The sequence below is a fragment of the Triticum dicoccoides genome, chromosome 4A, assembly GCF_002162155.2.
Source record: "Triticum dicoccoides isolate Atlit2015 ecotype Zavitan chromosome 4A, WEW_v2.0, whole genome shotgun sequence".
NCBI lineage: Eukaryota > Viridiplantae > Streptophyta > Magnoliopsida > Poales > Poaceae > Triticum > Triticum dicoccoides.
Genome location: NC_041386.1, coordinates 603,932,797 through 603,957,593, shown reverse-complemented (window position 1 = coordinate 603,957,593; position 24,797 = coordinate 603,932,797). Strand labels below are relative to the sequence as shown.

At 45.6% G+C, this 24,797-nt stretch overlaps 2 protein-coding genes and 1 long non-coding RNA gene across 4 annotated transcripts; all 3 read left to right on the top strand.

Moving 5' to 3' along the window:
- The first annotated feature begins 235 nt into the window (after positions 1 to 235).
- Positions 236 to 1,306, top strand: LOC119283775 (BTB/POZ and MATH domain-containing protein 1-like). The gene has a single exon (XM_037563185.1). It carries the CDS (start codon positions 236 to 238, stop codon positions 1,304 to 1,306), a length of 1,071 nt encoding a protein of 356 aa, XP_037419082.1.
- Positions 1,307 to 2,605: 1,299 nt separating this feature from the next.
- On the top strand, positions 2,606 to 4,172 carry LOC119289349. 2 transcript variants are annotated; one of them, XR_005141488.1, is made up of 4 exons: positions 2,606 to 2,761; positions 3,196 to 3,283; positions 3,424 to 3,602; positions 4,100 to 4,172. It is a non-coding gene; the product is annotated as an uncharacterized LOC119289349 (long non-coding RNA). The 2 variants fall into 2 exon arrangements; XR_005141487.1 differs by lacking the exon at positions 4,100 to 4,172 and having other exon boundaries at positions 3,424 to 3,865.
- A 15,925-nt stretch (positions 4,173 to 20,097) lies between these two features.
- LOC119287239 lies at positions 20,098 to 23,885 on the top strand. The gene is made up of 10 exons (XM_037566762.1): positions 20,098 to 20,413; positions 20,801 to 20,893; positions 21,053 to 21,142; positions 21,267 to 21,980; positions 22,055 to 22,482; positions 22,591 to 22,690; positions 22,794 to 22,853; positions 22,951 to 23,034; positions 23,121 to 23,240; positions 23,403 to 23,885. Exons 1-10 carry the CDS (start codon positions 20,288 to 20,290, stop codon positions 23,712 to 23,714), a joined length of 2,127 nt encoding a protein of 708 aa, XP_037422659.1. The 5' UTR covers positions 20,098 to 20,287; the 3' UTR covers positions 23,715 to 23,885.
- The last annotated feature ends 912 nt before the right edge of the window (positions 23,886 to 24,797 follow it).

Below are 24,797 nucleotides of genomic sequence, written 5' to 3'. Positions count from 1 at the left end.
GCTAGCATAGACAAACGGGACTGAGGGAGAGTCCAGAACGGTTTTAATCCGGCCGGCCGTAGGATCGATCGAGTATATATAATCTATCGTGAACGACCACGGAAGACAAGACCAGGCTTGGTGCAAGCTTCAGCTTATTGATGAATTGATCCGTTCAGCTCTGAGTTTCCATACCTGAGTTTGAGTTGACTAATCACACGGCAGCCAGAGCCAGATCGAGCAACCACCACAAAAGATGACGACCGGAGGAGGGGAGGCGCTGATGACGATGCAGACAACCACGACGGCAGGTGTTGATTCTGCTCTCGTCCGTCTACGAGTAGACTACGGCCAGTTCATGGCGTTTCCCGCCGGCATGCCCCTCAGCTCCGACGTGGTCTCCGTCGGCGGCCAGCTCTGGAGGATCGACGTCTATCCACGAGGGATAAGGAACTACCACAAACACGTCTCCATCTACCTCAAAAACCTGAGCAGATCCACATGTGCCAAGGCCATCTTCGAGCCCTTCTTCCTGGAAAAGGACGGCAGTCCCTCTCCCAAGATCACAAAGCACGCGAGCGTGTGTGAGAACTTCGCGAGTATAAACAACGACAACTATTGCTTCGGCGTCGAAGAGCTGGGATATGCGGAGTTCTTCCAGCGGTCTTCTCTCGAGAGATACGTCGTCGACGGGCACTTCACGTTCTTGTGCTCCATCGTGGTCGTGAACGGGCTAGGCCCTGTCCCCGTGCCACCCTCGGACATCCGGGACAGCCTCGGCCACCCTCTAGAGGGTGATGAGACAACATCAGACGTATCCTTCATCGTCGACGGCGAGACATTTCACGCGCACCGGGTGATTCTCGCGGCACGCTCACCGGTCTTCAAGGCACAGCTCTTTGGGTCCATGCTCGAGGCCACCACGACATCGTCGACGCCCATTGTGCTGCATGAGATTGCCCCCTCGACGTTCAAAGCTATGCTCTGGTTCATGTACACTGATGCATGGCCTCAAGACGCCGATGGTGACGAATCATCATCGGTCGAGATGTTTCAGGATCTACTTGCTGCTGCAGATCTGTATGCACTAGACAGGTTGAAGCTCATGTGCGCACGAAAGTTGTGGGATAACGTGACGGTACATACTGTTGTGAGTATCTTGGTTTGTGCTGAAACGTATGTCTGCCCGGAGTTGAAGAACAAATGCCTTGACTTCTGCACAGTGGGAAAAAATTTCAAGGAGGTAACATCCACCGATGGCTATGCATGGCTAGAACTGAGGTTTCCCTCAATTGCTGCAGAGATAGGAGAAAAGTTTAGGAGATAAAAGGCAAATGATCTATGATGACAATGGGATCAATCGGCCGGCTCTGTGCCTTCTCCTTCCTAGTGCGGAATTTGAATGTTATGTAGGTTGTTTCGACATGCTGCAAATGCCTATGTTGTCGGCTACATAGACATAGATGTTATGTTACAACTACTGTGGTTGCGTTGCAAGGTCGGTGTCTTTTTGCAAATGTAATTTTGCGTTGTCGTGAACGCCACTTCCAAATGTTGCTTGCATTTGATAATCCTATTTTATGCATCTTACCTTTGTTTTCTATTGCACACACAAATAATCCGCGGACCGATATAGAACCGTGTTGGATGGCTTCACCGCGTTGTTAGGCAATCCAGCGGCTACGTGCTACCAAGCATGCTGGCCGTTGTCATGGGTCCACCTACTCCGTTAAATCAACCCTCCTCATAGCCATCGTAGGTAGGTGGATTTCCCCTCCCCTCCTACTCATTGAGTAAATTTGAACTTCTGTAACCGATCAATGTCACTCACTTGCTCACTCGGTCAGTTTGCCGGGACACCGTCACATAGCTTCCCTCTTTACAATTCTATATGCCTTCAGTAAAGTGTTAATAAAGAGAGAAGGTGAGCGACATGACATACAAGTGATGCCATATAGCTACCGAAATGGGTTAAAATGATCAAACATGCAATCCAACAATTTTTTCTTGTTATCTATACTACTATTAAACAATCAAACCAATTATTTCTTTAAGCCACCCCGCAGATGTACCCAGCCTAATTACCACCGTCAGATTAGTCCCACTAAATAAAATCTAATAGATACAGTTAATTTAATGCCGAGCTATGTGTGCAATTAGCAATTTAGTAGGACTGAACGCACTCCACCCGCGGAGGAATATTCCATGCGCGTCCGCGTACAACGCTTCGTCAACGCAAAGGGCTCTCCATATCTCATCTTCGCAACCACCACGTCGCCTCCATGAGTCTCGGGGGAGAACCCTAGCCGCCACTCCTTCCCTCCCCTATACCTCCTCCCCGTCTCGCCGCCGCCGCCGGAGTGCGCCCCGGGGCGAAGCTAGGGCCAGCGCCTCCATGCGTCTCGGGGGAGAACCCTAGCCACCACCCCTTCCCTTCCCTAACTCCTCCCTGTCTCGCCGCCCCTGCCGGAGGGCGTGCCAGGGCGAAGCTACGGCCATCCCCAAGGAGGGCGACGACGGGGCACCTGGTTTGTGTCGGCTTGGCACGGGCGCGCGGCGAACGCTTGGTGCAGCAGCGTTCAGGCACGAACTACGTTGCTGCAGGAGGGTCGCTGACGCGAGTTGCTGGCTTGCTGCCTGGCTTAACGGTGACGCGGGCAGGGCACCATGGTGCTATCTGACCCCCTGCCTTGCTTCCGCCGGATGCGGGCTCTCTCCACTCCTCATGCATCCGTCGTGTTGGTCCAAGCAGAGGACGAAGTCCAGCCCTTGCCAACAAGCTGTACGTCACACGCCCATGGTAATATAGTGACCCTTCCTCTCTTCAATCAACATTTTTTCTGTTCATCAAATTTCCGAGGAGTCAATTGCATTCCAAATTGTAATATGTGGGAGAAGGAATTGAAGAATAATACATCAGCTAATCTCTGTGAATTTCATATTAAATGGCGACAGATGCATCGATTAGATAAAAGTGAGAACTAATCCATCACAATACAAGATAGCAAGACATGTACTACTTGATGTAGATATGGACAGTATTATAGGATGGACAATGCAAATCCATTGCTAAAGCGATATAGGATTTCACAAAAAAATTTACTGGAATAAACTTTTGGCTCGCTGAACTTTTGAGACCTAACTTACGAATTTATAGTTTGGTAAAGTAGAAGAAATGAACTTTTGGCTTGCTGAACTTGGTGTTTCTTTTTGCAGCATAATGATTTCAGAAGTACGGTCTAATGGAAGGGTGGAGGAAGATTTTTGAAATGGCAAAGTCGTCAGCAAGGACATGAGACAAGAGGTAATAAACATTCTTCTATGTGTTACCATCTGCTATTATATTTCACTATTCTTTTTGCAACATGATGATTTCAGAAGTACAGTCTTTCATTTTGTTTGTTTTGCTCTGGAGATGTTTGAAAATTGGACATATATATGCAGGTCTGACCGAACTACGTCAGTCAACTACGTCAGGTGCACCTTGACCTTCTGCCTGAGCAGATGAACTAGCCACTGCCCTAGATGTTGTGTCGTCCTCCAGTCCCGCTCTGCTGCTTCTGACCAAGCACCTCAAACCAAGACTGATTGCTCTATTATTGTGATCGGTCAATACAATATTGGTATATATGTCTTGTATAGTGCCCTTTTGCATTAGTTTTCTTATATTTGCGGAGGGTGCAATTGAGTTTCTTCTTACCTTTACTCATTAATAATAGTAGTGAGCGATTCTCTGTGTTTTGAGTTATCTATTGGATCAATGTATTTTCTGGATTTATGATGTTCATTTTCAAAGTGATATTTGTACTATGTTCGAATTTTGATGCAAGTTTTAACATGTCAATGGGATCATTATGGCTTGATTTTTTCCACCAAATTATTATAGATATAATTACCTACAGATCTTGTTCGCATTTAATTCTATCTAGCGGCTCACATATGTTAGTGTTGTGTAGTTAGCTAGCAATCGATACCCAATATCTCATGTACACCAGAAAAGAAAAATTGTTGTAAATAAGTAGTTCACTACCAAGTGCAAACAAGATTTTTGAGACACATGATCTTCATATTGATTCTATTTCAAGGTCGGCAGCTTCCCTCATCTTGGTTCTTATTTTAGGTTCAAGCTGACTGAGTAGTATTTGTGATCCAAATGACTGGTTTCAGGTATCAACTTGACATATGTATGTAGCCCTCTTCATTTCCTCATTCTCTGATTCTTTGGGTCATTTTAGAACTTCTGATGGGTTAAGTTATCTGCAGTATAGTGTCGATACTGCTCTAGGACACCTCCCACATTAGTTTTCCATTGCAATTGTTCACCCAACGGACAAGACAGGCGTCTCTATGCTCGCCCACCATTATTTGACCGGATATAGTCACCCATAAGATCAGTATGCCCCAACTTATATTTTTCCAACTTCATTATTTTGGATTATCGGTTGTCCTTACTGCTATCAATCCATGGCAAGAAGTAATGCAACTAAACTACTTCTCTGAGTTTGGTGGGCAGTAATGTAAGAGGATTATCGCCGCATAGTCAGTTAGCTAATGAATATTGTGTTTATGGTAAGATAACTCTCTCGCTGGTAATTTGAATAATATATGTAGAATTACCTACCGATCTTGTTTCAGTTGGACTGATAATTTGGTACTGCAGGGTACATTGAAAAGCATTTTTAAAAGGCATAGGGTGATTGATTTCATGTTAGCAGGAAAATAACCTTTCACTGTCATGATGTCATCAGTTTACAAAGTGTGCAACCTGCCCTGCCGATGTCCGGGTTTTTGTATGCTACTCCCTCCGTAAACAAATATAAGAGCGTTTAGATCACTACTTTAGTAATCTAAACGCTCTTATATTAGTTTACAGAGGGAGTACTATGTTATTATCTACCTTGGTGATGAGGCAGGGAAGGTAAGTGGGGCTAACCTGTTTGCTGGAGCAAGAATAATGACCACATTTTTCATTAATGTTTGAGGGGCAAGTGGGGCTAACCTGTTAGCTGGAACAAAAATAATGACCAAGTTTTTCATTAATGTTTGAGGGGCGTATGGTCTTGGTGCTGCTCAAGCTCGGCCATATGACTCTCACTGTAGGTGCTTCTCTGAGTCATTGTCATCTTCTTCGCCACCGGTTTGGTAACCATCTGGGTCTCCTTCTCTGCTCCTGCATATGTGTCATGTTCAAATGAGAAATGGAGAGGAAGTTAGACAAGTTAGTAATTATCGATAATAATAATAATGTGATGTAGAAATACATGTTAGCTGCACATGTGTACCGTGCAAGGAATTATTTTAAAATAGAAATGCATATATTGTGGATTGATGACTAAACAAGTTTGCAGGCACATCCCTGAAAATACAGTAGAGCCTTCAATCTTGAGAGTTAAGAATTCTTCCGGTGTTGCTTTGGAAATGTATGTCATATCTGAATGCTTGCTTAATTTAGGTGTATACGTAAAATCTAAAACTGATCAATACTGTTTCTAATAACAGATTTTGGCATATAAAATGGCTCTTAATTATATATATAATTTAAAATGGATGTACGGTAGTAGAATATGTTCAGGTTGAGGGTACTAATTATACCAAACGATGTGCTTTTTCACATATGATTGTAATATTAGTCGAGACGTGTGTTGCAAGTGCATATTTACTAGTATGTTAAAAGCACAATATGGGGTTATGTTTGAGGCACCAACCCACATCATCAAAAATAGGTGTAGCACTTTGTTCTCTAGGCATTGGTCGGACGGGCGAGCCCCTAATAAGTCACCTCGCCAGTGGACCAACTACACTCAAATGCGAGATATACACCGTCCAACAATTACAACATGAAAACCCCACCCACAATATTTCATGCATGTATGCAACAAAAATGTTGCAACATGCCAAACATGTCCAAGTAGCAAAAAATTAAGGTATGAAGTAAATCCTCATTCACTACAACAACAACTTTGAACAATGGTTAAACCCCCGACCTCTGCATCAATCAATGCATACAGTCATTTTATTAATTATTCCACAAAGGTCTGACAAGAAAATACATCAAGCCACCTGAAGCCACCATTCACACCTACAAACTCGATAATGTGGAGTGCTCTCACCCTCATATCTAAAACCGGTGTCATCGCCAATCCATCAACATAACGTATCGAGACCAACAGCCGATGTAGCAGACCTAAAGCGTGCACCACATGCACACGTTTTAGAGGCCAGAAGCCGCCATCATCCTCGCACCGCTGACCCGTCTTTGGGATAGAGATCCGCATCATCCTTGCCAGTCCGGACATCCGTCGACGCCACCACGTCGCCCAATGGCGCCACCGCCCTGCACGCATTCATCCAAACGCAAAGACTTCGAAATATCTGTCATGCGTAGCACCTACCAACCAGGCATGACACAGCGTAGCACCTGTCGGTCAGGCATGACTTGGCATCTCCACCGAAACTCCGTGCAGAACTTAGCCACTCCACCTCTTGCCTCTGTCTTCCAGCGCTGCTTACAAATGATGCTCCCAAGAGCGTAACGACACCACAGTACCATCATTGTCCGATCTGGATGACCAGATCTTAGGGTTTCCCCCGAAGCAGCACGAGCGGGTCAACAGAAGTCACACGACGATGCCTTCATCAAGGTAACGAGGTAAGACGCCCCCATTGGCTCGGTTTTCACCGGCAACTCTGTCTCCCCAACTCGCAGCCGGGACTAGATGGCGGATCTGGAGATCCGACCACCCAGCCTCAGGCTGACGATCTCCGGCGAAGGAGGCGGCCACCACCGCCACGCCTAGGGCCGGAGCCCCCGATGTCCTCATGATGCGGGTCGATCCCAGGGGCAGCCTGCCGTTGATAGGTCGATACATGACATCAACATGTGCGGCCCTCCTAAAGCCCATCTGGACCCAGATCGGGTGCCCAAGCCGCCGCCACTAGACCTGTCGCCGAACGCTGCCGCCTGCCTGGCCGTCACCGCCCCGCACCTCTGTTGTAGATCTGGCCATCACGGATCGACGTCGTGTTGACCGAATCATTGACCGAGGAGAAGATCACAACATATGCAACAAGAATAAAAGACAAAGGAGAAGATCATTCAAAATTGCGTTCACAACAACGAACATCAAAAACAAGAAAAAATTAAACTTGAGGGGCATCCAATATGTGAGTAGTATTTTGTAACACGGAACCATCAAAGTACTAACAGGCTCGTTGCAGCATAGCGTTTATGTGTTCTCAGTAGAAAAGGTAGGCGCTTGCGACAAAATAACCTATGAAACATAAGAACTATACACTGGGTAGGCACACAATATATGGAACATGCCAAGATTTATAGGTCAACATAGATCACTTACCTTTTCTTAACTCAGTATTATTCGATGGAAAGTTCAACACTAGCTAGTAGCAACGCAAACCACTAATAACACTATGCTCGAACTAGTGTATGTCCGGTTACACCTAACCTATGGATTTATCTCTAACTTGATGCCCCAACCTCGATGAGCTCACCAGTAATTGATGGAAATTTCAGCACCGACAATGCATAACCATCGACGGACGCCACTTGCTTGAAATTTTCGTTTCTCGCACAGAAGTCAAGGCACTTTTTACTCAACTCTGGGCAATCATACGTTTCAGCACAAACCAGGATACTCACAACAGTATGTACCGACACAACATCCCACAACTTTCGTGCGCACATGAGTTTCAGACGGTCTAGCGCATACCGATCTGCAGCAGCAAGTAGATCCTGAAACATCTCAATGGACGATGAGTCGCCGACAGGCTCATCGTCCTCGGGCCAGGCATCTGTGTACATGAACCGAAGCATGGCATCGAATGTCGCAGGCATGATCTCGTGCAGCGCAATCGGTGCTGACGAGGTCATTGTAGCCTCCATCATGGATCCAAAGAGTAGAGCCTTGAAGACCGGCGAGCGGGCCGCTAGCACCGCCCGGTGTGCGCGGAATGTCTCACCATTGACGAAGAATGACACGTCTGTCCACATCATCATCCCGTCGCCGGTGCTACTGCCATCTTCCAGCAAGCGGCCGAGATGCTCCCCGAGGTTCGAGGTAGGGACCGGATCAGGGCCTAGCTCGTTTACGACCACCACGGAGCACAGGAACGTGATGTATCCGTCGATGACGTATGTCCCTGCTAGAGGGTGCCGTTTAAAGAAGTGAGGATATCCATTCTCGTCAGCACAGAAGACGTAGTTTCTACGTGTAACACTACTTTCATCGTACTCATTGACGTGCGACCAATTTGTGATCTTGGGAGATGGCCTGCCGTCCCTTCCCAGGAAGAAAGGCTCGAATATGGCCTTGACGGTGCACCTTGGTGACGATGATCTTGTGAGGTGCCTGAGGAAGATGGAAGTGTAGGTATGATGCGCCCTTTTCCCTCGTGGATACAACTCGAGCATCCATTGTTGCCCACCAACGGAGACCACGTCGGAGCAGAGGGCTACGCCGGGGGGCAACCTCATGAAGTGCTTGTAGTCTACTCGGAGGTGCACGAGAGCGGAATCAAGATCCTCCACCGTGGTTGTGTGCGTCGTCGTCGTCGTCGCTGAACCCCCTCCTCTCCACCTCCCTGTCGGCACAACATTATGGCACAACTTTCGTGCACACATAAGTTTCAGCCGGTGCAACGCATACCGGTCGGAGGCGGCAAGAAGATCCCGAAACATGTCAACAGGCGATGAACCATCGTCTCCTGCAGGCCAGGCATCCGTGTACATCCACCGAAGCATGACGCGGAACGTCGCGGGTGAGATGTCGTGCAGCACCATGGGCGCCAACGTCGGGAACATGGATCCAAAGAGCTGCACCCTGAAGACCGGCGAGCGGGCCATGGGAATCGCCCGATGCGCATGGAACGTCTCGCCGCCAATGACAAACGACACGTCCGTCGTCCCGTCGTCTTCCAGCAGGCGGCCAAGCTGGCCCCCGAGGTTCGGTGGCGGCACGGGGGCAGGGTGTAGCTGGTTGACGACCACGATGGCACACACGAAGGTGACGTTTCCGTCAGCGCAGCTTCTGATACTACTACACGCGTCGTACTCATTGGCGTGCGAGCACTTTGTGATCTTGGGAGATGGTCTGCCGTCCTTGCCCAGGAAGAAGGGCTCGAATATGGCCTTGACGGATGAATGTGACGATGATGATGATGTGGTGAGGTGCCGAACGTGGATTTATAAAGCTCAGGTTTCTGGACACCTTCTATCCTTACCCTTCAATGTTGCTTTAAGATCTGTGTTACATAACTAACTTACAACATAAAATTTTCTCTTTTTTGTTTGTTCAAAACAAAACAACATATGAACTTCAAACTTCACAGACCAACAAAACATTCTTACTACAATGAGGGAAAAAACTTTCAAATTTTTTGGTCAAATATAAATATACAAAATGAGATTTTCTAAGTAAAAAATATTATTTTTTTGTATATATGATTCACGAAAAAAATCTGAAAGTTTTTCCCCACATTCTAGTTAGAATGTTTTATTGTCCTCCAAAGTTTCAAGTTCATATGATGTTTTATTTAGAAGAAACAAAAAAGACAAGATGTGCTGTTGAGTTATATCTTGTACTCAAGTGTAAATAGCTTGTTGTCAGAGGGTCTAAAGTGTAAAATGGTGTACTCTTGATTATATAAAAAAAGGAAAGGAAACGGAGAGAACTCTCCAGTACGCTCATATCCAAATTCTGAGCACACGAACCATGGAGTCTTGCTATCCCCTGGTTAGTGTTCACTAATCCCTACATGGTATCAGAGCACGGCGGTCCGGACGGAGCTTGGTGTGCGACATTTGACGGCAGCGTGTTCAAGTACAGCGGATCTGAGGATTTCTTTTGGGGAAGAGCGACGGGGAGGTCGGGAGGCGGCGCTCCGGATCTGAGGTATACCCCTGTTTTTCTCCAGGGATTCGTCTTGTGAGTTGCAACCTCAAGTTTGGTCTGAATCCTCTGCGGTTCACTACCTGAAGTTGTGTCTATTTGTGGTGATTCTACCGTGTACTGAGTCACTGATTTGTGGTTATTGGTGAGGTTCGTCCTGATAGCTGCTGCGACCTCTGAGAGTTACTGATTTGTGGGCCTAGTTCTGTGAGTTGCCGAGTTAATTCTCAAGTAGTTGCAGTTGTTGGAGCAAGCAGGCATGGGAGATAACAGCAAGGATAAGAGTGTGGATTCAAGTGTTGAAAAACTTTGTGAAAGTATGCAGCGAATGCTTGCTCAGCTGATGGAGCAGGCCCAAGTAAAGTCTAGTAGCTCGACTGAAATTCAGAAGTCTATCCTTGAACCGAATCCAGTTAAATTGACTGGCCCGGGCGACTATTTTAGTTGGGCTCGCAATGCCTCGTTAATTTTGGAAGCTCATGGCCTGCATAAGTACCTAAGTGAAGATGAGAAGAAACCAACGGATGTAGTGCAGGAGCAGTGGGAGCAGAATCAAAAGCGAGTCATGGTTTGGCTACTGGGCTCAATGGAAAAAACTGTTCGGGAACAAGTTGAAAGTTTTCAAACTGCTGCTGAAGTCTGGACAAGCATTGAAAAACAGTTTTCTGGTAAATCAAACAAAATGCAGGTTAGCAGAATATTGCATGAGATGTGGCACTTTAGGCAAGATCAAAAATCAGTTACAGAATATGCAGGGGAACTCAAGAAACTTTATAGAGATCTGGAGTTCTTCCGGCCATTCAAGCCACATGATCCTAGAGATTTGTCTCTCCTCAGAGAATGGTTTGAACCATTGTTGGTGCAGGTTTTTTTGGAAGGCCTGAATCCCGAGTTTAAACTTCGCTCTCAGATGATACAAGCATCTCCTGACTGGCCTACCTTGGATCAAACTATTGCTAGTATCCTTGAAGAAGAAACTCGTTTGGCTAACCAGGAAGCAACGCCACAGATGCATGGTGATAATCGTGCTGCACTTACTCACGCACAAACCTCTGTTACTTCTAGGAGTGATCAAGCAAATACTACTAAGTTTGACTACAGAAGGAGAAACGAAGTTGTGTGTGATCATTGTAAGATGCCTGGCCATGTGAAGAAGAATTGTTTCGAGTTGGTTGGTTATCCTCCGGGATGGAAGCAAAGACAAACAAGCAGGTTCAACAGCAGCGGTAACAACTTTGAGAAGAAGCAGGACCGAGCTCATCTTACATCATCGACAACAGAGTTACCTGCAACCGCTGCTCATGCACTAGAAGAGTTCAAGGCAAAGTTGATGGCCGTTGCTACCGAAGGATCTAGTGAAGATGTCGGCTCTCGGGCTACAGAAGGTGAGAACCATTTACGTGCGCCCTGGATCATTGATTCAGGTGCGACAAATCATATGACAGGATCACCAAAGAATTTTTCATCATACTTGCCTCGTTCTGGGAGAGATAGAGTTCGCATTGCTGATGGGTCTTCAGCTCCCATAATGGGTTGTGGATCTGTTAACTGCACATCAACCCTATCATTAAGCCCTATCTTACATGTTCCTAATTTTCCTGTGAATTTGTTGTCGGTCAGCTCTATTACAAAGTCACTAAATTGCAGAGCATGGTTTGAACCTAAATTTCGTGTATTCCAGGATTTGAAGTCAGGAAGAATTCTTGGGACTGGAACTGAATATGACGGCCTCTACTACCTCGACAACGCATCGACTTCACTTGCACTTAGTGTGAAACGTGTCTCCGCTACAGATGAGTTGTTATTACTACATTATAGACTTGGGCACCTATCGTTTCAGTCACTAGGCCGCATGTTTCCCTCACTTTTGGCCTCCTGTTGCAAAGAGCAACTCGTATGTGATGTATGTGAACTAGCAAAACATACGAGAACTAATTATCCTAGCAACAGCGAGAGGAGTAATGTACCTTTTGAAGTAGTTCATTCAGATGTTTGGGGGCCAGCAGTTGTAACCTCTCTATCAGGAGAACGGTGGTATGTAACTTTTATTGATGAATCTAGTCGATATACTTGGCTGTATTTGCTCAAGCGGAAATCTGATGTTTTGTCCGCATTTAAAAACTTTTATACTCTGGTGTGCAACCAGTATAATGCTAGTGTTAAAGTATTTCGTTCAGATAATGGAACTGAGTATGTTAACAAGGATTTTGATAATTTCTTAGCTTCACATGGCATTATACATCAAACCACATGTGTGAATACAGCTGAACAAAATGGGGTTGCAGAACGAAAAAACAGACATCTGCTAGAAGTTGCTAGATCCCTCATGTTTATGATGAATGTGCCAAAATTCCTTTGGGGTGAAGCTGTCAAGACAGCGGCATATTTAATAAATCGTATGCCATCAAGGGTTTTAAATCATAAGACTTCGGTTGAGTGTTTGAGTGGTGCTAATTCTTTCATTGTTCCCCCGAAGGTTTTTGGATGTACTTGTTTCGTTCATGACTATAGGAATTCAGCAGGGAAGCTTGATCCACGTGCGGTTAAATGCATATTTGTGGGTTACTCTCCTACCCAGAAGGGGTACCGGTGCTGGAGCCCTACCGAAAAAAGGTTCTTTGTTAGCATGGATGTCACATTTCATGAAAATGAGCCATTTTATCCTATAGATGGTAAAATTGTTCATGGTGTTGATAGTCAGGGGGAGAATATTAGCAAAGATGTTACTCCCAGTAGCTCAGCTCTAACTCCTATGATTGATATATCTCAGCAGGAGAATGAACCAGAGGGGGAGGAAGATGCTAATAGTAACGATGGAAATGAGGTAAGTGACACTTTTCCCAGTCAACAAGTTATTGAGCCTGACACTTCTTCTGAGCCAACAACTAATGATGGGACTGGAGAAGATATAGACCATATTGATGCCCCAGAAAATTCTTCTTCACCGAGGGAGTCTACTCAGGGAGAAGGTATGGTAGAATCTGTAGCAGCTCCCAGTTCTCCTATAGTTGATCCTCCTATTGCATTGCGTAAGTCTGCAAGACGTACTGATATTCCAGCGCGCCTTAAGGATTGTGTTGTCTATAAGCATGATATTGCCAAATTTATTTCTTATGAAAAATGTAGCCCAACATTCCAAGGATTTATTGCTTCTTTAGACTCCACCTCTATTCCAAGAGATTGGAAGGATGCTATAAAGGATTCTAGGTGGAAGACAGCCATGCTAGAGGAGATGGCAGCCTTGGAGAAGAACAATACATGGGAACTCGTGAACTTACCATCTGGTAAAGAACCTGTGGGGTGCAAGTGGGTATACACCATTAACCATAATCCTGAGGATAAGGTTGAGAGGTACAAGGCTTGTTTAGTAGCAAAAGGGTATACTCAGACATATGGGATAGACTACGAAGAGACTTTCGCTCCAGTTGCCAAAATGAATACAATACGAACTTTGATATCATGTGCATCTAATCTTGACTGGGATTTACATCAACTAGATGTAAAAAATGCTTTTCTTCATGGAGACCTCCAAGAGGAGATCTACATGCATATACCTCCAGGTTTTGGCACTGCACAAACTGAGGGCAAAGTACTTAGGCTGCATCGATCATTATATGGCTTAAAACAATCACCTCGGGCATGGTTTGATCGTTTTCGACGGGCGGTACTACTAATGGGTTATAAACAGAGTAATGCCGATCATACTCTGTTTTACAAACATAATGCAAGCAAACTGGCTATATTGATAGTCTATGTTGATGATATTGTTATTTTAGGAGATGATGAGGAGGAAATTAAGAGATTGAAGTTGCAACTGGCACAGGAGTTTGAAGTTAAAGACTTGGGTCAATTAAAATATTTTCTTGGAGTCGAAGTCTCTAGGAGTTCAAAAGGTATCTATCTTTCTCAGAGAAAATATATCTTGGATCTCCTATCAGAAATTGGAATGAAGGGGTGTCGTCCAGCTTCTACACCAATTGAACATAGTTGTCGCCTTGTTAAAGAGGGAGGCTCACCCGTAGACCGGGAACAATACCAAAGACTTGTTGGGCGCTTGATCTATCTATCACATACTCGCCCTGATATTGCTTTCGTTGTAAGTGTTGTTAGCCGATTTATGCATGATCCTCGAACCCATCATATGGATGCAGTAAATCGGATTATTCGCTATCTTAAAGGGTGTCCTGGTAAAGGTTTGTTATATTCTTCCCATGGCAATTTACAGATAGAATGTTATACAGATGCAAATTGGGCAGGCTCATTAGATGATAGAAGATCAACATCTGGCTAGTGTACCTTTGTTGGAGGAAATCTTGTTACATGGCGTAGCAAGAAACAGAGTGTGGTTGCCAGGTCTACAGCAGAAGCAGAATTCAGATCCATGGCACATGGAATATGTGAAATTTTGTGGTTAAGGATCTTATTAATGGAACTGGGCTTGTTTCGGTCGAAACCCTTAATGTTGTACTGTGATAACAAGGTAGCTCTTGATATTGCGCACAATCCAGTACAACACAGTCGAACAAAACACATTGAGATTGATCGACACTTCATTAAAGAAAAGCTGGACCAAGGAGTCATCTGCATGCCCTATGTGAGTTCTTCTAACCAAGTAGCAGATATTTTAACTAAAGGGTTACCAGATAGGCAATTCTCAAGTCTTTGTTGCAAGATGGGGTTATTTGATGTATTTGCCCCATCTTGAGGGGGAGTGTTGAGTTATATCTTGTACTCAAGTGTAAATAGCTTGTTGTCAGAGGGTCTAAAGTGTAAAATGGTGTACTCTTGATTATATAAAAAAAGGAAAGGAAACGAAGAGAACTCTCCAGTACGCTCCTATCCAAATCCTGAGCACACGAACCATGGAGTCTTGCTATCCCTAGTTAGTGTTCACTAATCCCTACATGTGCTCGTACGAATCGCGATGCAGAAATGAATGGCCAGATAAGGGGGTGTATGAAAGCATATGCTTTCTCAAATGTTAACCGTGAGGTGCCTGAGGAAGATGGAGACGTGTCGGTGGTTGGGCCTTATCCCTCTCGGGGAGAGGTCGATCCTCCAGAGCTGCCCACCGACGGAGACTACGTCGCAGCTGAGGGCCTCGCCGGCGGGAAACTCCAGCAACTGCTTGCAGTTTACTCTCAGGTGGACGAGAGCGGAATCAACATTGGCCATCCTGGTTGTCTGCGCCATCGTCATTGCCGCCGGCCCTCCTCCGGTCGTCATCAGCTCAGGTGCGTGGAAAACCCGAGCCGAACGGATCAATCAATGAGCTCAAGCTTTGCACGCCAGGGTCCATGTTATATACTACTCGCGCCAAGTCCGAGTCGAGTCCAAACTGAAAGCGGTCCGGATTCTCGTGCCCGAGTATATCATATTTTCCGGACCGGACGACAGACAATGTATGAAACGGACATACCCAAAGTATACCTTCCCTTTTCAGACAAGGATTTACGGCACGCAAGTGCAGGACACTCAGTCCCTGATGTTAGCCTTTTATTTTGACTTTCGATTTTCAAACTTCTATGTCTTTTAAACGGAAAATTTAAATTATTTTTTTTTCGTATTCGTGTTTCTTGCGACCAACACTTTCAGATAAGATGTATTTTGAATATATTTTGACGACTTTTTAAGAAAAATGTTAAGTTTCAATGTTTGAAACTTATTAGTACATGCGGCCGACAAAAATCAGTTACTTTGTGTCTACGGCCGACAGAAAAAATTGTTTAAAATTATATCTCTGAAACTTGTTGGAACAGGGCATTTTTTATGCAAAAAAGGGTAAGTTTCATCATTGAAACTTAAAGCTTTTTGAGGGATTTTCTTTCTTACCGTGCCTTCGTGCGGAATTCAACTACTTTGTGAATCATCAGGCAAATCGAGCGGGCAGTGGAGCTTGGCAGGTGAGGGCCCCCGTGAGGCAGTCCTGGATTGAGGGGCCCTCGGGCCGCCGGCCGATTGCTTATGGGCCAGCCCATCAACGATTTTCTCAAGGTTTTTGCTAGAAAGGTTTTCTTCTATAGGCACTAGATTGGCCTAAGTGCACCCTTTGCTTATCAAGTCTAACAGAAAATGTGCTAAATGTTTCGAAAAATTCTCATACCGTATTGTAAGAAAATGTTTGGCTCGTATTTTAAAATGTTAACCATGTATTTAAAAACTATTCGTTGTGTACTTGAAAATGGTTGATCACATATTTAATCATTTGCTGAAATCTTCAACGTTTATTGCAAAATTGTTTACCACACGTTACAAACTGTTCACCTTGTATCTAGAATCTGTTCATCGGGTATATAAAAATGTACAACATTTCCTTTGCAAATTTTCATCTTGTATTACGAAAAAGTTCATTGTATATTTTTTTAAATAATGAGTATTATTTTCGGTAAATTTTTTCAAAAATAGACAACAATTTTTTTAATATATTGTGAACATTTTTATGAACAACATAAACATGTTTCTAAAAGAAATATTTTTTTAAGCATGAACATTTAATTTAAAGGACATGAACATTTTTTGCATGGTGCACATGAACATTTCTACTGAGTAGTGTGAACATTCTCTGAACGTACGTGAACATTTTACTTATACAAAAAAAATTGAACAACATGAACATTTCTGAAAGTACGCAAAAATGTTTCTTAGTAGCATTAACAATTTATTTAAAGCATGTGAATATTTTCCTAAAACCGAGTGAAGAATTTCTTTAAACAGAGTGACAAACTCGCGCGCACACACGTTTGGTGTTCCATTTTTGTGCTATCGGCAAAGAATGATATGCTAGTAGTGCAGTCGCTAGCCACTTCAAGGCGAGAATGAAGTTCCGCGTTTGCCATATGAGAGCAACTTTCTGAGGGATGCCTATTGCGGGAACCCCTCAAGGGTTATTTTTGGTGGGCTGAGAGCGCGTTAGCCGTCGCCATGTATCGCGTGCTGGGTGTTCCCTTGGGATTTTTTTTTCTTTAGGCATTTTCAGGTTTTAGATGAGTTTTTTCTGGGTATTTTTTTGGCTTTTTGGTTTTTGTCCGGCTTTCCCTAAGATTTGGACCCAAAAAATCATAAAATAACTCGTTCTTTTATCTTCCGCGAGAGGCATAGATTTGCTTATCATGGTGGCACGGGTTTGCTTCCACGAGAGGCACAACTATGCCTCTCGGAAAAGAAGAAATATGTGTTTTTTCTTTGATGAGAGGCGCGGCTATGCCAAGAAATAAAATGTGTTTTTCTTCTACCGTGAGAGGCTGCCTCTCGTGGAAGAAAAAGAATTTTTCCTGAGGCATAGATTTGTTTTGCATGGAGGCACATATTGGCTTTCACGCTGTGCCTCTTGAAAAGGGAAAAGAAATGGGGGAGGGGGGGGGGTGCTTCGAGCGATATATATACGCTCTCTCACCAAAGGCGATACATAGACGCACCCGCTTGCTGCAGAATAGAGGGGGGAAATGAACCTACTGTAGGCTGGACTTCATTTGATTGACCTGTCGTTCTCAAAAAGGAACCGAAATTCCATGAAAATATCCCTAAACAACGAAACTCCATGGAAATAACCACGTGATATTTATGGCTAGAAACTTAAAGAATTGAAATCATATTGGATCTAGTCACTCTGGTTTAGAGGTAGGAGTAAAATTGCACAGAATGTCAACTAAAATGTATTTTCCCCAACACAAAAATAGTTGTTCTGAAAACTTTAAGTACCGGTCGAGCTGATGCACTCCCACCATCCATATTCTTATTTGAAGGTGTTCACACATAAAATCTTTAATTAAGAAGCTTGCAAATGCAAAAATCAACTGGAGGTTGGTGGTAACTTTGCATCACTGCATATGCAAGCCTTCCACGAAATTGAATTTAGTGGTTTCGCATTGAGTCATTTGCAGGACAAAAAGATGTTGACGGACCAAAAGTGAACTTGGTAAGTTGAGGCTTGAAAGGTACTTTTCAATTTTTAACCGTTCGTTTTTCTGGCTTATGTCACACTTCTCCTTATTATTTGATAGAAAAGTGAATTTATGTCTTTTTTGCGAATGGAAAAGTGAATTTATCTATCACAATACTTTTGCTTTTATTTTTTATATATGCACCTCCAACGTAAGCTCAGGTTGACACGTCCCCCTTTTGGGACTTTGGACAACTGTAGACGAGAATTTCCTTTTTCCGGGCCCCAATAATCTGTAGTACTAGCTAATTTATAGCCCCCTTTCCAAATGTGCATGACATTGACACAACTTTAGCACCAAACTGGATAGGTAGGCCATGATGCATCAAGAGTGTTAAATTTGGAGATCACAACCACCTCCACCTGAGCTTCAGTTGTTGAGGCCCTTGGCTTCTACTCCACAAATCCACGCATTGCATCACAGTTTCATGGCTGTTCAACAATATAACTTAAATAGGAGGTTGTCGATTTTACAAGCAACGATTTCTCCCTCTCTTTGCTTGGTATGAGAAATAAGTGCCCAGTCTGTTAATTTCATTTGATTTACATCTACACATGTATGACATGTTATTATTCATGGGTTACACATACGTCACGTTGTTACTTTTAAAATAAATAATGTGATAAAGTTTTTTTCTTTAGCAAAAACTACATTGTTGATCTTTCAACCAGATATCCAGAATACAAGAAAGATTCTTTTAGCAAAAAATAAATAAATACATTGTTCATTCAACAATTGTTCTAACTTTATTTGCCATCCCTGTGGCCATCGGCACCTCCAAGACATGATGAAGTGTTGGATGACGATCTATGGGATTAGAAGCAGTCGATCTGAGAAACATAAACATCATATGCTCGATGATGTCATTCACGACGACAACACACCAGTTAAAGATAAAAGTTGTGATTTTACTCTATGTGACACCGCCTCCACCTTTGAGACGTTGTCACAAAGGGCGAACAAACCTAACATAGATGGAAGTAAAACTACAACCCAACTGTTAGTTAATTGGTCGCTCCATGGACAAACCTAACACGGGTGGAGGTCTGGGTGCTGTCTTTGGTGCTGGTTAGTGTGTTGGTGCTGCGAGTGACTGATCACTGTGGTGGGGCTTTTTTCTTTTTGTCTTTTTTCTCTGTTTGGTTGTGTGCATCCTCAATGTCTAGTTGGATATTTTATTGATGCAGAGATTGTGTGTAATTAGTATCTTCGTGATTTTAACATATTTCCTTTGTCGGAAAAAACCCACAACCCAAGTGTTAGTTAAATCTTGGTTCCCGCCTTCAGCTATCGAGAAGGCCAGACAGGGACCGATGTCCTAGCTGGTGTGGATGTTGGTTCTTTTTCTCCCACTCTCCTCTCTTATTGGCGCGATCACATGAGCCATAAACAACATGGAATTACACAATAAATAGGGTAGTTTAATTTTTAGCCATACAAGTTTTTGTGTGTGTAAAGGACTCCTATCTATATTATGAAGGTTCGCAAGAATTACGAAGCACCTCAAATATAATAAAAATTACACAAATATTCATAAAGCAGTGATGCCGCTAAAACAAGACGCGATGGCGCGGCGATGTGGCCACTCGCATACCGGAGCCGGCCCGACCTTATCGATGACACTAAGCAAGTCTCTGTGCACATTCCCTTCAGGACCAGCACTATGGAGTCACAGTCATCACCGTTGAACCCTTGAATCAATCCGTAGAATATGACACCAAGTGTTTCCATTGCGTACGCACGACGAGAAACCATAACCTCGTCACTCGAAGGCGCTGGCACAAATTTATTTGTTATGATTTATCTACATAAAAGACACTGATAGCATAATTTATTAATGGGAATTTTAGTAATCACAACAAGTGTGTGGACGAAGGCTCATATATAAATACAACCATCTAGCTTACGAGAAAGGTAACATATCAAGAGGGTGGGCCATTGATAAGTGAAAATGGCGAGGCGTCGCAGTCGTCGAACCGACTACCAACCCTTGTTAAGCCTTCACTCACACTACTACTCATCCAGTCCAACTCCAGCCCCCCCAAGGTGTGGTGTTGTTGTATCTTGTATCAGCTGATCAAGACTAGGACACCATGCCATTCTTCTTCTTCTTCTTCTTATTGGATTACAAGGCAAGGCAAGACAAAGAGTAGACCGTCTCCATCCGTCCATCCACCGCCACCTTACCAACCAACTCACTCACCGATGGCAATGGAGAGTGAAAGCGACCATGGCACCGCCGTGCGTGCGTCTTGCGGTTACATACGTGGCCCCGCCGCCGACACTAACAGCATCCCAACCACCTTCGGACCCTCTCCTTCCTCCTCGCTCATTTCTTCTTCTTCCTCCTCGCCGGCCTCTCTCTTCACGCGCATGCACTCCAGGCACCTACCTACGTACGTACCTAGCTGCTGGGACGTGGCCGGCCGGACGTCCGTCGTGGTGCGGTGATCGGATCCGAAGATGGAGTACGTGGCGGTGGCGCGGTCTCTGACTCCGATGAGCCGCAGGACTCGCCATGCTCACCGCCTCCAGCTCGTCGCCGATCCTCCTCTGCAGGCTCCTCCTCCTCCTCCTCTTCCTCCTCCGGTGAGTCCACAACTATGCTCAGTCGCCGTACTATCATACATCAATTAATTCACTTCACGGAGAGCTAGCGTGTCCGTCAGGTGGTTTCGTTTCATTTTCTGTTCCATCCACTGCATTCAATTCAATTCAATTCAATTCAATTGGGATCAGGCAAGTTCAGGTCCTCTTTTAATGGACAATGGCTTGGAAATAATTAAACTCGGCTGGACCAGCTAACGGGCCATAGACGATAAAAAATATATCAGCATGGGCCAGGCCCACTCACATTAGCCCATCAATGCATCAATGCGGCCCAAATTTACCATGTCCTCTTTTTCACAAAATGAAAAACAACTTTTACCATTCCCACTCTGCTTCTTCTAATGCTGAACCAATGTAAACGTTCAGTTGCAGCCAACGACGGCGGGCATCGGCATCGGCAACGGCGTACATGTGCAGCAACAACAACACAGCCAGAGGCGCATGGATCTTGAGCAAGGGGTACTACCGGTTATTCTTTCTTGTATAAAATATAAATTACAACAACTTTTCTGAATTTACCATGTCCTTTTTTCAAAGACAAAAAACAACTTTTTTACCATGCGTCTATGCCACCTCTGCTTCTTCTGACGCTGAACCAATGTAAACGTTCGGTTGCAGCCAACGACGGCAGGCATCGGCAACGGAAACCACAACGGCGTGCAGGTGCAGCAACAACAGAGCCAGAGGCGCATGGATCTTGAGCAAGAGGTACTTCTGATCATTCTTTCTTGTACAAAATATAAATTACAACATCAATTTATTTTCTGCAATGCACTTCCAAGAACAAGTTAAAGTTTGGCGACTGAAAATGCAAGGGAGTACGTGGGTGCAGGTGGCGGAGCTGAAGCAGCAGCTGAGCAACGAGCAGATGGTGCACCACATCCTCGAGCGCGCCCTGCACGCCCCGACAAATTCATCAACCTCGGCGCGCTCCGTGCTCCTCAACATCCCGGCATTCATCCCGGCCAAGGCCAAACAGCTGCTCGCCGAGCTCGTGCTCGTCGAGGAGGAGATCGTGCGCCTCGAGTCGCAGATCCATACCATGAAGGGAAGCCTGAACCTCTCGCAGCAACAACGAGCATCGGTTGCAATGGCCTCCAACACGTGCTCGTACCCGCCAAGTGTCCACACCGACAACGGCAATGGCAACCCGCCAAGCATCTACACTAACAATAGCAGTGGCAATGGTCGAGTCAGCAATGGAGGAGCAGCTACACGCACCACGGCGCACTCGGCTCGTCATGGCAACAACAATGTCAACGGAGGAGCTACGCCTACGACAGGTAACGGCACGCCAACGCACACAGCGCCGACGTTGGTTCGTCAAGCCTCGGGTCAGGTGGCGCCGGAGATAAAGTCCATGTTCTTCATCAGCCAGGCCATGAACGCCGAGTACCTCCAGCGCCACCTCGCCGCCACGGCCACCGACGACAAGCCGGCCAAGAGCCCCAGAGAGCAGGCGAGAGGCTCCTCTGGATCCGCCGCCGTCAGCCCGAAGCTCAACGGTAACATCTTTGGCCTCCCGCCAAGAAACTCCCTTGAAAAGGTAACCACCAAGCAAAACTGAACTAAGACCATTTGTCTATGGGATGCTCTGCTCATGCTCTGTTTTTCCAACAGCAATCGGAGCGAGCACCCCAAAAACCTCCGAGAGTCTCCCAAGAAGCATCGCCTCCGGCACTGGCGCCGGCGAAGAGGGACGAGCAGAGCAAGGCCCAGCTGCCGAACAAGCTGTCGGAGCGGATCGTGAAGTGCCTGGCGGTGATCTTCATCAGGCTGCTCCGGTCGTCGCGGGTGGCGGAGATGGAGAAGTCCGGCAACCTAGCCAGGTCCGGGAACCTGCAGGGGAGCTTCCGGATCGACGCGGTTCTGAACGTGGCGGCGGCCAAGGAGAAGGATCAGAGGGGGAAGCAGGACCACTACGGCATCTTCGCGGTGCCGGACTCGGTGGTCCGGGACATCGGCCCCTACAAGAACCTCGTCAGGTTCACGTCGAGTGCTTTCGATCTCAGAGGGTTCTCCAGCTCCACTCTCCTCACCAAGCTGAGGTAAATGATAGTAGGACATTCATCAGTTCATCCAACTAATTTACTGCTTGTGTTAATTATTGATTTTAGTGGTTATATATAATTTTTGGATGACATGTGTGATGGTAGGGAGATGTTGGAGGCCTTGCAGCAGGTGGATTTGAGGTTTCTGACGCACCAGCAGAAGCTAGCGTTTTGGCTCAACATTTACAACACATGCATCATGCACGTATGTTCCCTTTTTTTTTATCTTTGCCACATTTCTTCGAGGTAGAGGTTTCGGCATCTGCCGTTTGGTGATGGAAAATTGTGTGTTTTGAATAATTCTGCAGGGAATCCTGCAGCATGGTTTGCCCTCAAACTCTGAAAAGTTGCTGGCACTGAAGAACAAGGTAACATAGTTTGTTTAGACAAACATTATGTTTCTTCTTTATTTTTCTAGTTTTGCCAAGAAAGTGTAACATCCATAGTTTGTTTCCTTCTTTTCAGGCAACCATCAATGTTTCAGGGCAGAAGTTCAATGCTCTGGTGATTGAAAATTTCGTCTTGAGGCAGCCATCCAGTGTGAAAGAAGTGAGCATTTTGTAGATTTTATTTTGCTTTCAGTTGCAGCTGCACAACAAGAATGTGTTGTTCACATGAGTAAACAAACACCACAGGAATTCTGGAAGTGCGATGTCGATGTCGAAGAGCAGCAGGTGAGGGGTCTCTATGGATTGAACAGTTCGGAGCCAAACATTCTGTTCGCGATGTGCTGCGGCACCAGATCTTCGCCAGCAGTAAGTCCATGCACTCCTAAACCCCTTAGTGAGTGAATGACCATACTCCTTGAAGTACCACGCATGTTTTACCCTCCTCCTTGAATGCTTGAAATTTCTACCAGATTTATCACCAGTGAAATCTGAATTTTGTGTTGTACATGCACATATTGTGAGTTGCAGCTGAGGATATACAAGGCGGACCGCGTGATGATGGATCTGGAGAAGGCGAAGCTGGACTACCTGCAAGCATCGCTGGTGGTGATCTCGACGAGGAGGCTGATGATCCCGGGCCTGATACACTCCAACATGCACGACTTCGCCAAGAACATGGAGTCGCTGCTCCGGTGGATCTGCGACCAGCTCCCCACATCTTGGTCGCTCAGGAAATCCATGGTGGACTGCCTCAGGGGACACCAGGGCCACCTCAAGGTTGAAGACGTCGTGGAGGTGATCCAATATGATTATGAGTTTCAGTACCTGTTGCCCATGTGAACATGGATGCTATTGTTGTAACTTAAGTGGCACCGCATAAACGGCGTACAGATTTCCTTGTATATATTGTTGTCTTAGAGGTGGAAAAAGGTGGTTTCATGCATATAGTTTTTGGGATGAAAATCTTTATTTTTGTATCAAAATAAGAAAAAATAGTTATCATTTCTTGTACGGTGAATGGAGTATTTGAGAGTACTTTGAGAGTACATAAAAAACATTGCCGATTATAATTTAGTTTATTCATGTCGAGTTTCTATTTTTTGCACACTAAACCTTTATGGCTCCTCCACTTGCTACTGCTCCTTTAAAGGAATGTTGGACACCCGCCTCTTAACGTCCCATCTGTGTGTTTTAGCCATCTGAATGCAGTACATACCTCAACCGCCCGATCTTCGCCTCCCTTTCCGATCTCTCTCCCGTCGCCGCTGCTGGACGACGCGGCCGTCGGTGGCAGCAGGACCTGCTGCTATGCGGCGGCGACTTGGAGTGAGCAACGGCGACGGTAAAACACGACGACATGGCATCGATTCCTGATCCTAAGCGGCGGTTCATGCATGGCTGTAGCAGCAGCCGGCCAGATGCAGCTGATGCGGGAGCGGGACGTGTGCTAGCTACTCGCCTTGATCTGCTGCACGCGGACTGCTAGCGCGGGCATGGTGGCCGGGGGTCCTGCTCTGGTGTGCTGCATGCCCCGTGTGCTAGCTAGGCTAGGGTGCCGCGGCACTGGGCGGAGCACGGAGGCGGCCGGTCCTCGGTTCTTCGTCCCGGTCGTCGTGGCGGATCTTGCCTGAGTTGGTGGCGGCTGGCCAGGGCGCTCCCCAAATCCGGCCCGTCGGGATCTAGGGAAGTCCCAGGTGGTTGGCCCTACTGTTTTCCGTGCTCCAGAACCTCGATCTGTTGTAGCCTTCTCGATCTGCTGCAGCCTTCTCGATCTGGACACCGACAGTTCCGGTCTTCCTCTCGGATATCTCAGCTTTTGGCACATGCACTACCGGAATAACCTTATATGCCTACGGCCATATCTATGCCGACGGCTGCCGTAGGCATAGATGAAGCTATGCCGACGGCCTGGCGAATACCGTC